At 38.2% G+C, this 14,094-nt stretch overlaps 1 protein-coding gene across 2 annotated transcripts in view; it reads right to left on the reverse strand.

Moving 5' to 3' along the window:
- KIAA1210 (KIAA1210 ortholog) overlaps positions 1 to 14,094 on the reverse strand; it is a 98,588-nt gene that overhangs the window by 24,050 nt on the left and 60,444 nt on the right. For both annotated transcript variants that reach the window (XM_016124445.2, XM_016124444.2), the window contains exons 8-9: positions 9,054 to 9,251; positions 691 to 796 (exon numbers count right to left, since the gene is read on the reverse strand). In XM_016124445.2, coding sequence (XP_015979931.2) covers positions 691 to 796; positions 9,054 to 9,251 — 304 coding nt within the window. The remainder of the gene's footprint in view (positions 1 to 690; positions 797 to 9,053; positions 9,252 to 14,094) is intronic.

The following is a 14,094-nucleotide window of genomic DNA, read 5'->3' on the forward strand; positions in this document are numbered from 1 at the left end:
ACTTAATTTATGGAACTGGAATTTTGTTTTGTCAAGCACTGTTTGAAATTAGGTTGTCATCAGCTAGAACCAACATCCACATATACACACAGAGAGAGACTTCCACTCCAGTGGTAGTTGATGTCTGGGGATTTTATGGGTGTTGGCTGCCAAAGACATCTGTCTGTAGTTGCCACCCAGCCCTCTTTGCCCATGGTTATGGAATCTGGTCTCACTGTTAATGCAACATTTTTTTCTCTCGACTGGAAGGGAAAAGTAACTTTACAAAACTAGTTTTGGGCCAATTCTGTTATTATTGTCTGGTTCTGTTGCTGAGGGGAAGTGCTGAAGGGGAAATCATTGGCTGCCCTCAGATATCTGGGCTCATTGAGGAACTGAGAATGCACATTAGGCTTAAAGAGGATTAAAGAAATTTATAAAGAAACAAAATAACTCTGGTTGGAAATTCATTGAGATAAAATAGGGATCTAGGTATGACCCTTTATCTAAATCCCATGCAAGTGACAATTGTATTAATTAGGCAGTTTAGGTGGATAAACCTGGACCACATTAGCATGCATCTTAAATCGAAAGCTCTCTGAAGACCAAGGACAGCAGGTCTGAGTAATTTTCATTATATAGCTCCTGTCACATAGCTCTGCATTATTAAGCTTGTAGTACATTTCTGGATGAGGTTGAAGATGTGCCAACCTGCATTGTCTTTTTGGGTATTCTTTTCATCAGCTTCTTTTGGTTTGTTTGTGCTCTTCTCTTCAGAAACCTGTGTAAGGTTTGGCTCCTCCTGCTTTGGTTTCACCTAAAAGAAGAAAGGAAAGAGCTTGAATCAGACTGAAGTGCTCTTCACCTACCCCTGAATGATTGCCAAAGAGGCGGAAAAGCAAAAAAAAATTCTTGATATCCAAATATCTCTGCTGGGAGCATATAATAATATTAACAATGAAAATTATTTCCGATGGCATCCATCAGCTGGTGATCATTCAATCTATTGGAAGTGATCCACTTACATTTCAAGTTTCTGATCTCTGAGTGTTATGCTGCAGGGAACTCTCCAAAACACCCTGGAAACCACTGAACCACAATGCAAGGCCATAAATCTGAAAATTGGGGTGTTGACCCTGACAACAATCATATTCCTGGCAACACTGGAATTTTGAAACTTGCTTCATCAGACCTGGGAGACAAATTCAAATCCTGTTTGGCTTTTTTTCAGGGAATTTAGTGAAAACATGAATGATGTCTTTCCAGCTCAAAAGAAGAAAGAAGATTGGGGTTTTGTTGGAAAAGAAGAGAGAAAAAGATAAAGCATTCAGTCCTTATATTTAAGAGGTTGAAATTGTTTTAGTATAAACAAGGTTTCCAGATAATTACAGTGAAGCTTTGAAAATGTCAGAGTAGCACTGCATTGAACAGTGTCCAGAATTTGCATAATGTAAGCCTTTATGAGTGCATTTAAAGACAAACATATAACTTTATGAGCCCATTTGAAATGCCTGTGCAAACAGACTCAACTTAAAATTATTTACTTTTGAGTGAATGAAGTCAGGTAGACCTGGATTCAAATATCTGCTCCATCATTTATTCTCTGTGTGGCCTTGGGCAAGTTATTCTCTAAATCTGTGTCCATATCTATAAATAAGGGATAAGGGGAAACCTCCTGTAGAAATTCCAAAGCAGAAGAAAGTGGCAGCAACCTCTGTGTTATATATGATGCTGGACTCTCTTATATTCATTCATGTGTCAGGGAGAGTCACAAGTGAGAAGCAGTCCCCAGCTTCTTAGAGTGTGCTACCCAGGCCTTTCTTCAATTAGGTTATGCAGAGATACGAAAGTCAGGAGTGTCGCACTAAGTTTCCTTTAGCCAACATTCCCCATTTCCCAGGTTTGTGGTGAAGTGTCCAGGAGATCATGCATATATTGAGTTTAGTGCATAAATTGGTCACTCTGCTGGACACAGAACCAAAGAGTTCCTCTCAGGGCCACTAGAGGGCCCCCTGGACCCACCACCCTGCCAATTGTTTTTTTCAACTTGTTCTTTGCTCTCTTTCTAAAGCTAAATTGAGATGTCTAAGGGCAGGGGAGCAGAAGGGTGGGGTGAAAATAGTACTGAATTGGAAGTCAGAAGACTGGGTTCTGGTCCTAGCTCTGCCACCACCAGTTGACCTCGAGCAACTATTTGGGCTTTGATGTTCGATCCTGTAAAATGCTTTTACTGGGAAAGTTTTTAGTGTCTTTCAGCTCTGATTTTATAACCCTTTATAAATCATAGTCACCCAATTTGGTCAATTGGGTATTTGACCAAAGTGATTCTTCAAGCTGACACATCCTTATAAACATCAAGATTTTTTAGTTCTTAACTTTTAGTAAAAATCTTTTCCAAAGGCATTAGTTCCCTATCTTCCTAAATAGAGATCAGGGAACATAGTTTAAGGGTTTTTTTTATGACTTGGACAAATAATGAACATGATCTATTACACTAGACTATGATACAGTGTGGCTCTGAGGGACAGTGCGCAAGATTCTTGATCCCTATACCAAATATATGTCACTTTTCATTGCTGTCAGATCCCTGAATCTGATCTGGAACCATGATTTTAACAGAATTGGCTCACCTAAGTATAGCTCTACCTGTGAGAAAGTCATGTGACAGGAGATTGCGACACCAGTGTGACACTGAGCAAGGTTTGGAGGAGTTAATAGTGGAGTTTTAAATGCTTGGAGTTTTCAGCAGATCTTTGGAAACATGACGGAGTAAGAGATGTCCCCAGATCTCTCCCTTTGAAACAAAAATAAGCTGAACATCTAAAACTCAATCAAAAAACACCCAAACTGCACACCAGCACGACTGAGCATGGGATCTCTGTGTAAGAGCTAGCACAGGTCAGAACCCTGGGTGTCGTGTGGTGAATTGGGAGAAATAAAGAAGCTGTCTTTCGCAGCTGCCAGCCCTACCTGTAGGAAGAGGGGAAGGGGAGGAGTGGCAAGTTCTTGTCACGAGTTCCCTGAACTACCCTGCCTGTGACAGTTGTGAGTTCCCATAGCTGGCTACCTGCAGGGCTCAACATCAGGGCGGAAAGCAGAGAAGCGGCAACAGACAGAAGAGAGACCTCTATATAATAAATCTTCTTTCTGTTAAAACAGCAGAATACATTTCCATTCATGCCCAGGTGGGGAAATTGCCCATTAAACACCATGAACAACCAAGGTGGCAAGGCATCTCAGAAAGAAAGAGAAAAATCTCTAGAAAATGAGTTTACGTACATATAAATATGTGACTTAAATGACAGAGAATTCAGGATGGCACTTCTGAAAAACCTCAATGAGATCCCAAATGATTCATATCAACAACTTCAGGAATTGAAAAAAAACAACTACCTGAGCAGACCAAGGAGATTGAAACAGTCAAAACAAAACAAAACAAAACAGAATAGATCTTATGGAGATAAAAAAAAAACACTGCAAGAATTGAAAAATGAAATAGCAAGCTTGGGAAATAGAGTTGACCAAATGGAGGAAAGGATCAGTGATGTTGAAGACAGAAACCTAGAAATAAATCAGAAGGAAGACGAGAGAAACCGAAGAATGAAAAATAATGAAACAGAAATTTAAGAACTAGCTGATACCATCAGGAGAGGAAATATAAGAATAAAGGACGTTATTGAAGGTGAATAAAAGGAACAGATACTAGAAAGCATTTCCAGATAAATAATTGACAAGAATTTTCCAAATCAAAGGAATGAGCTGGAGCTTGAAATTCAAGAAGTCAACAGAACACCCAATTATCTCAACCAAAAAAGGCCTTAACCAAGACACATTGTATTAAAATTACCAAATATCAATGACAAAGATAGAATTCTCAAAGCAGCCAGAGAGGGAAAAAATGGTAACTAAAAAGTAAATTCATTAGATTACCCTCAGACTTCTAAGCACAAACCTTACAAACCAAAAAGGAATGGAATCAAATATTTACACTATTAAGTGAAAGAAACTACCAGCCTAGAATAATGTATCCAGCTAAGCTCTCCTTTAGATACGAAGGAGAAAATAAGAACTTTCCAGACATATATAAATTGAGGGTATTCTCCACTATAAGGAAATACTGAAAAGAGTAAGTTCACCTAAACCGAATGACAGAAAACAAACAAACAAACAACAAAACAAAACGTAATTAGGCATAAAGCGACTACAGGCAAATAGAAGCAGAGGAATGCAACTGTAACTAAGATCAGGGCATTATAAGCTTAAATAATAAGAAGAGAATTGTTGTAAGAAGACAGTAATGAAAGTTCAGCATACATAGGGACAAATTGAGATAATAGTGACTGAAAAGGGGGGATTCAAAGATCCAAATTCGCAAAGGGAAAGGAGATATTCATATTCAGAATGGTAGTAACCACATGCCAAAGATTCAGAACCAAAGTAGATAACATAAAACAAGAAGGAATAGAGGAAAAGCCAACAAAAGACAACCAAAATAAAGGAAAATAGAGCACAAGGAAAGGAAGCAATGGAAACACCGAGCTACCAGAAAGCAAAAGATAAAATGGCTATAAGAAAACTCATACTTCAATAATCACTCTAAATGTAAATGGATTTAACTCACCAATAAAAAGTCACAGAGTTGCAGAATGGATCATAAAACAAAACTCAACCATAGGCTGCCTCTAGGAGACACATCCCAGCTACAAAGACAAATATAGACTCAAAGTTAAAGGGTGAAAAATGATATTTCAAGCAAATGACATTCAGAGAAAAGCAGGAGTAGCAGTACTACTATCAGAAAAAAATAGACTTCAAAATAAAAAAGGTAAAGAAAGATACTGAGGGACACTTCATAAAGATAAAGGGAATCATGCACCAAGAAGACATAATATTTCTTAATATCTATACTCTTAATCAGGGAACCCCGAAATATGTAAAGCAATCACTAACAGAACTAAAGGGAGAAACAGACCAAAACACTATTGTTGTAGGGGACCTAAATTCCACACTGTTGGATATGGACAGATCATCCAAACAGAAAATGAATAAGGAAATAATATCTTTAAATGACACATTAAACCAACTGGACATAATTGACATTTATAGAGCCTTCCATCCCAAACAGCTGCTTATACATTCTTCTCTAGTGCACATGGAACATTCTCAAGAATCGACACATAGTGGGACACAGAGATAACCTCAATATAAGAGGGTTGAAATCATAACAACCTCATTCTCTGATCATAATGCTTTGAGATTAGAGAACAACTGCAGAAAGAAATCAGGTAGAAACACAAATACATGGAGCTGAAACAACGTGCTACTGAAGAATAACTGGGTCAGAGAAGAAATCAAGAGATACAAAGAAATGAATGATAAGGATAATACAATATATCAAAACTTTTGAGACATGGCAAAAGTGGTCATAAGAGGAAAGTTCATATCATTGCAGTCCTATCTCTAAAAACAAGAATGAGCCCAAATAAACAACCTAATGCTTCATCTCAAAAAACTAGAAAGGTAGAGCAAATGAGGGCTAAAATCAGCAGAAGAAAAGAAATCATCAAAATTAGAGCAGAAATAGATGATATTGAAAACAAAACAAAACAAAACAATAGAAAAAATAAATGCAACAAGGAGCTGGTTCTTTGAGAAGGTTAATAAAATGGACAAATCCCTGGCTAGACTCACTAAGGAAAAAAGAGAAAGGACACAAATAAACAAAATCAGGGATGAAAGAGGGGGAAATTATGACTGACATCACAGAAATACAAAAGATCATACCAGAATAGTATAAAAAATTATTTAACACCAAATTTGATGACCTAGAAGAAATGGACCAGTACTTAGAAAAATACAATCTTCCTAGATTGTATCAAAAAGAACCGGAAAATCTAAATAGACTGATCAGCAGTACGGAAATTAAAACAATCATCAAAAACCCTCCAAAAAGTAAAAGTCTAGGACCGGACGGCATCACCAGTGAATTCTACCAAACATTCAAAGATTTAATACCAATTCTCCTCAAACTCTTCCAAAAAATCCAAGAAGAGGCAATACTTCCCAACTCATTTTATGAGGCCAACATTACTCTGATGTCAAAACCTGGTAAGGATAACAAACAAAAAGAACACCACAGACCAATATCTCTCATGAACACAGGTGCAAAAATCCTAAATAAGATATCAGTGAACTGAATACAGCAACATATTAAAAAGATTATAAACCACGATCAAGTGGGCTTCATCCCAGAGGCACAGGGGTGATTCAACATATGCAAATCGATTCATGGGATACACCACATAAACAAATTAAAAAATAAGAATTATATCATATCATTAGATGCAGAAAAAGCCTTCGACAAGATACAACATCCATTTATGATCAAAACACTTCATAAAATCGGTATAGAAGGAAAGTAACTTAACATGATATAGGCCATATATGACAAACCTTTAGGCAATATTACACTTAATAGTGAAAAACTAAAAACCTTCCCTCTAAGATCAAGAACAAGGCAAGGCTGTCCCCTATCACCACTATTATTCAATATAACACTGGAGGTCCTAGCGAGTGCAATCAGACAAGAGAAAGTTATAAAAGGCATCCAAACTGTCACTATTTGCAGATGACATGATTCTCAATATAGAAACCTCTAAAGACTCCAACAAGAACACTACTCGAAACAAGCAAATCCAATAAAGTCTCTAGATACTAAATCAATTTTCAAAAATTCGTAGCTTTCCTGTACTCTAATAACAAAGTATCAGAAAGAGAAGTGGAAATAATATTTCCTTTTGTAATTGCAACAAAAATAATAAAATATCTAGGAATAAATTTAACAAAACAAGTGATGGACCTATATAATGAAAACTGTAAGACCCTATTAAAAGAAATAGAAGAACATACAAAGAAATGGAAAGATAGTCCATGTTCTTGGATTGGAAGAATCAACATAGTTATAATGACCATATTTCCTAAAGCATTATACAGATTTAATGCAATCCTCATCAAAATCTCATTGGCATTTTTTTAAAGAAATAGAACAAAAAAATCATCAGATGTATGGAAGCATAAAAGACCCCAAATTGCTAAAGTCATCCTGAGAAAAATGAATGAGGCTGGAGGCATCACTCTACCCAACTTCAAATTATACTACAAAGTGACAGTAATCAAAACAGCATGGTACTGGCAGCAAAGCAGACACACGGACCAGAGGAACACAACCAAGAGTCCAGAAATAAACCCATATGTATATGAGAAAATAATTTTAGACAAAAAAGCCAAAAACATACAGTGGAGAAAGGAAAGCCTCTTCAATAAATGATGCTGGGAAAACTGCAAAACCACCTGCAAAAGAATGAAACTAGACTGTTTTCGAACACCACACACCAAAATTAACTCGAAATGGATTAAGGACCTGAATAGAAGACCTGAAACAATAAAATGCATAAGAGAAAACATAAGAACTAAACTCAAGGACCTTGGACTTAAAGAGGATTTTATGAATTTGACCTCAAAAGCAAGGAAAGTAAAAGGTAAAATAAATGAATGAGACTACATCAAACTAAAAAGGTTCTGCTCAGCAAAAGAAATCATCAACAAGGTAAAGAGAGAACCATCTGAATGGGAACATATATTTACAAGCAGTGCCTCCGATAACAGCCTAATATCCAAAATATACAAAGAACTCATAAAACTCAATAACAACAACAACAATAGCAAATGATCAAGTCAAAAAATGGGCAGAAGATCTCAACAGATACTTCTCCCTAGAGGACATACAAATGCCCAACAAATATATGAAAAGATACTCAACATCGCAGCTATTAAGGAAATGCAAATGAAACCTCAGTGAGATACCATCTCACACTTGTTAGAATAGCTATAATCGACAGGACAAGTAATAACAAATGTTAGAGAGGATGTGGAGAAAAAGGAACCTTTATACACTGCTGGTGGGACTGCAAATTGGTACAGCTACTATGGAAAACAGTATGGAGGTTCCTCAAAAAACTAAAAATGGATCTACCATACCATCTAGCAATCCCTCTACTGGGTATTTACCCTAAAGACTTGAAAACCCATATCTGAAAAGATATTTCCACACCAATGTTCATAGCAGCATTATTCACAGTGGTCAGGACATGGAAGCAACCAAAGTGTGCTACAATAGATAATTGTCTAAAGAAGCTGTGGTTCATATATACAATGGAATATTACTCAGTCATAAGAAGAGATGAAATACTGCCATTTGCAACAACATGGATGGACCTCGAGATAATCATGCTAAGCTAAATATGCCAGACAGAAAAAGTTGAAAATCATATGATACCACTTATATGTGGGATATAAACCTAAAAACAACAAATGAACAGGAAAAACACAGACTCAGGGACATGGGCAATAGACTAGTGGTTACCAGAGGGTAAAGGGGAGGGGAGAGATAGATGGGGTAAAAGGGGTCAAATATATGGAGGTAGTGGGAGGGTGAAGTGGGTAAAGGGGATCCAATATATGGTAGCTGAAGGAAACTGGACTTTGGTGGTAAACACACAATAGAATAAACAGATGTCAAATAATAATGTACACCTGAAAATTATGTAATTGTATTAATTAACCAATGTCACTCCAATAAACTTAATATTTAAAAATATAATAAAAAAATGCTTGGAGTTCTCCCAAATTAGTGGAACAGTGCTGCAATTTGAACTTGCGGGTCTTACCTGATTAATAATTAAAGGAATTCTGGTCTGGGCTCTGGTTGAATATACTCTACACAAAGAGGGTTGAGTTAATTTCCAGATGCTAAGACAATAAGCAGTTTCTGGGGGTTTAGGTCACTGTTTCTGTTTTCTTCAGTCCCTTTTATGTAATTTCTACATGCATAGAACATCCCACCCACTAGATGCAAGTTTGCTCACCTCTTTGAGAGTGTCAAACCTGGGACAATGCCCTTGACTGTACCATGGATCCCCCAAACCATACCACTTCCCTAGGTACAGTTTGCAAAGCTTGGAACTCATATTCTATTATATATAGTAGTTTATTCCCAAGCTTCTTGAAGGACTTACAGTTGCTTGAAAGTTTTTCTTTTGATTCTGGGGGTTTAAAACCATCTTATGTGGAACACCTGAAGAATACAAATAGCCCTGGGTGGTTGCTGGGGTGCTGAAACCAATGGGCAGCTGAGTGCTGCTGGGAGAGGTCATCATGGCAAATGTGGTCAAGGGCTGTGAGTGACCAAGTCCAGATGAGGGCTCCAAGGATCTCTGGAGAAAGTGGTAGAAAAGAAACAAGTCAACTCTGTATGCTATCATTGGTCTCCAAAGTTGGACATTCCTCTGGTGAAGAATTCCTAAAGCAGGAATACCTCATGAACTACTGTCCCTTTTTCCTACAGCAATATTGACCTCTCAGGGATCATTAGTGGCAAGGTGCACACCTTCTTCTGGTTCCCTTGCAAGTAAAAACCAGAAACAGGAAGTTCTAGTTGCTCCCCTGTTTCAAAAGCATTCAAGGGCTCCCCTTAGCCCTCAGGATAGGAACCCAACCATTTAATGAAGTTTACGAGGTCAGAGGATTTGCATGTTCTCTTGTGTTATACCCCCATTTAATTAACAGAAGGGGCTGATGGGTGTTAGAGGCACAATCTGTGTCAGTAAAATTTGTAAGGGCTCTGGGATTTCTCCATAGGAGGGCTTGGTAGAGGGAATAAAATCAGGTTGGAAGAAGGCTTGTCTGTAAGCTAAGTTTGTGTAGATAGCACACTACTTTTACTTATATTTACCATCCATCAGTATGAGGCTGATGGGAGCACCCTGAGGAACTGAGTGCTCTCACCCCAATGGGGGGGGGATGGAGCCTGTCACTTTACCCTCATTATGGCCGGCCTCTACCTCTCCAAACTAGCTTGTCCTGGGGCTCCTAGTTGGGTTCCTCTGTAGGGACTTCAAAACGGTCTCTTCTGAGCTTCTTGGCATAGCATTTCCACTCCTCAAAGAGACATCCTAGAGCACCTCTCATTCCTAAGAATCTCCAGATATTTGTGTTAGCGCAAGCCCATTTGAAGGCCAGGTGATGAGCCATCTCTCTTCTGGCACCAGTGGTAAATGATGAAATTTAGCAGGTGGGCAGAATTTCCATTTGTATTTACTCACTAGTTCTTTCCAAACTAGCTCTACACAGCACCAAGGACCCCCTTTGGTATTTACAGCTTTCACATCCCTTCACATTTCCCAACACCATTGTATGTTGATCCAGTGATAAACTTCACTACTATCTTAGTTACAGTCATGGTTCTTTTATGGCCTGTGATTTCAATGCCTGGGAGCTTAACGCAGTGCTAATGAGTCAGGCTGATGATATACACCCGCTCAACATTCTGTTTTCGATTCTAGGAAAAGGGGGGTCAATCACACAAAATTAGAAGTGGTCCCAAACCCTTCCTAACTTTTTTATGCAACTATCATCCATTAATTTATCTAACACCGCTTCCTGGTACTATGTATTTGCTTTGTGTTATCTCTTGGAATTATGAATTTAATACTCGGTGTACAGAGTAATGTTTCTTGTTTTATTTTTCTAAAAATTGTTCATGCTTCAGGGAGGTCTTATAGTTCTGGTCTTTTGGGACTGGATGACAACATCTATGTTCCTTCTAACCTCCTGTGCTGTCTCCCCATTGCCTCTCTGACCATGCCTCTTACCACTTTCTGCTCCAGACACACTAATGTTTTGCTTTTCCTGAAACATTCCGTGCATGTTCTTCCCTTGGGGCATTTGTGCTTGCTGTTTCCTCTGCCAAGCATGCTCTTCCCCCATGTCTGTGTCCCTCACTTCCTTCAGGTCTTGATACAAAAGCCACCTTCTATTGACACCTTGCTGGCCAACCTATTTAAAAATTTAGTTCTCTACCCTGACACTTCATAATCCTAATTTCATGTGTTAATTTTTTTCTCCTTGGCGCTTTTATGACTGTCTATCATATTGTATACTTTACTTATTTATCTTGTTTATTATCTGTATCCCCCACTATAAATATAAACTCCATAAAAAAATGGTTTACATCTGTTTTATTTACTCCTGTATCTCTAACACCTAGAACTGTGCTTGGTCCATAGCAGTTACTCAATAAATGTTTGTTGAACTAGTGAATTGATTATGCTACAACTTACACTAGATGTTGCCTTTCTGGGAATCTGTCAGAGAAAGCTCATCCCTGTTCTCTGTATCATTTTAGTTATTCTGAGACCTCATTAGCTCCAGCCAAAAGTAAATGCCAAAAGTAAAGGAGGTTTGTTGATCTAGAACCCTAAAAGGACACCATACAACTTGCTTTGCTGAAAAACTAACTTACAATGCCTAGACAGCAAGTAAATACCCATTTAATCAAGAAACATTTTTAATTCAGTTGGCATCCCAAACCATCAAGCACTATCCCTACCTAAGTATGACATTCAAGCTCAGGCATGAGATTCAAAATAGCACTAAAAGATCTCTGTTGTTGTGTTTAGATTATGTTGTATGGGTATAGAGGATATATATTTGTTTACAACTTCCCGTAAACTCACTAGTCGATTAAATAAACTCTCTGGATCTTTGAGCTGTGTTTCTCAAAATATGATCTAGGAAACCCCTCCATAACATCAGAATCACATTGAGTATGTGTTGAAAAAGCACATTCAAGTAGCTATCAAGACCTGATAAATAAGACTATCAGGGGAGGAGCTTTGATATAAGCTTCACAGGCTCTCCAAGTGAGTCTTCTGGGAGCCACTGCCTAGTGTAAGAGAAAGCCTCCTATTTTCAAATAGAAGCACAGCAAGTTCCTAAATCAATTGCCATAGAAGAGGAGCCAGCAATATTTAGACCCCCTCTGGTAAGTGGGGCTCTTCTGAAGGTCCATCTTTTCCCTCAGCTATATAGGTTAGGAGAAACTTAGAAAAGTTACCACAGGAGCCAACTACAGGATTTTATGAGCCACCCAGGAAAAGCAAACCAAATTCCTTTTGGCATGTTTCTGAAAGAAAAAGTAAGAGAAGGAAATTGGACTTCTTTCTCTATTTTTCCTTCCCCATCTCTCCTGCATCCCCACTCCTCCCTCCCTGAACTCTGAGAGCCAACATATGCTCTCTGTACCCAATTTCTTTTCCTGTGTTTTAGAGGGAGGTTAGTGCAGACAGCTTCTGATTAACAGCTGGAGTTAAATGAGCTCCTTTGCCTCAACATCTGGGAGATGTGCCATGCCTGGCAGCTACTAATCCAGAATCTCTCTGGGGGAGGAATCTGGGTCAAGCCTTGGGCCAGGGAATGAGATCCTCAGCACTAGTTGATAGGGGTGCTAGACTCTCCTTTGCTGTTAGTTGGGGTAAGGGCTGCTTGTTGAAAAATTAAAACACATTTCAGATTTTTCCCTTTTTGTCAAATTTCTAGACCCAGTGAAAAATAGTTCAGTCAACAACATATCCTTTTGGACACCCTTTTGATGGTTTATTTGTCTGTTCTCTGACGCTAGGGTTTCCACCTTTTCCATTAACTATTGATAAGAAACACTTGAGTGGAGATAGAGAGAGCAGTTTGACTGTTTCTTGGAACAAAGGAAAACCTTGATTGTTATGTCTTAAATAAGGACATTTAACTGGTGGCTATTTAGGCCCAGATTTCATCAAACATTTGACCTGAAGAGCTGTTACTCTGGGGAAAAATTCACTCTGAAACTGTCTGGAAAGTTTGACATAGGGTACTGGGGAGCTGGATTCCGTGAAAGCCATTCAGCTAAAGGCTCGAAAGGCAAATACTCCTTGGAACATCTCCAAAAGAAGCAAACAGTAGCTCTTGGTGGGAAAACTGGTTCTCAGTGGGAGGCTTCTCTATCAAAATATATTGGCACAGGGTATGAGACCTGATATTGGCTCTTAGGGTTTTAATTTCCCAGGTGTGTCAATGTGGCTTCTGTGCCCATTCCTATGCTGCTTCACTGAGAATTTTTGTTTTGTAAAAACTGTTGTGGCCACCATTTTGCCAAGCTGAAAGTTTTAAGAGATGGAATTTCACGTTTCCTGCAGCATCCTTTCCATCACAATCTCTTTAATTTCTTAACTAGTATAGAGAATAAGAATATGAACTTCAGAATTGAATAGGCCTGAATTTGAAGTCCTAGCTATGCCATTTATTAGCTGTTTGACTTGGGGCAAGTTATCTAACCTCTTTGAGCCCCAGTTTCTGTGTCTCTAAAATAGGGATAATAATAATATATACTTTAGTGTGTTGTTTAAAGATTAAATGAAATGGTACATGGCAAGTGCCATTCACATAAGAAAGTCTCAGTAAGTGCTAGCTGCTGTTGCTATTGCTGGGCATTGGTTATACAAATTTAGAGAGCTGCTAGAGTCCACCTTGTTTGGTGAAAAGAAAAGCGGTATGGATTTATGCAGGAATCCTGGGTTTGAGTCCCAGCTCTATCTCTGATTGGCTTTGTGCCTTGGCCAAGTCAGTTCACCTTTCTGAACTCAGTTCTGTTAGCTAAAATGAGAACAATAGTATCTTTCCTATCTATCTTACAGAGTTATTGAGAAAATCAAATGCATCTATATATGCAAAATTACTTTGTAAACTACAGATCTATGCAACAATAGGGAGGGGCATTATGATATTCTTTGATGTATCAGAGGATTTTTTAAAATATTGCTCTGGTCTTCAGAGACCTATTTGTAAATGATGGTAGTGATTTCTAGAGTAGGCCATCAGGAGTAAAGCAAGAGATGTGATGAGACAACTCTGCAGCAATTTAAATGAACTCTTCAGTAGCCAATACAATAGAATAATTGGCAGCTAATTAACTCCCACCATGTTAAATAGCAGCATGTATTCTGTAATGGAACTAAAGTCTAGGCATTTAATCAGCTCAAACTTTAAACACTAAAAAGCTGACATACCCCTTTCTTGAGAATGAAAACTAATTGGGTTGTATATGCATGACTTCTTTTCCACACAATTATTTTTTCCCATGAAAAGCAATACTAAAGAAAAATAGTTCACAGACTCATTAGAGAAGACAGATGAAAATGAGCCAGGTTGGGAAGGTGGCAGGGGTGAGGAAAGTACTAATTAGAA

Source organism: Rousettus aegyptiacus, unplaced genomic scaffold, assembly GCF_014176215.1.
Source record: "Rousettus aegyptiacus isolate mRouAeg1 unplaced genomic scaffold, mRouAeg1.p scaffold_m13_p_9, whole genome shotgun sequence".
Taxonomy (NCBI): Eukaryota; Metazoa; Chordata; class Mammalia; order Chiroptera; family Pteropodidae; genus Rousettus; species Rousettus aegyptiacus.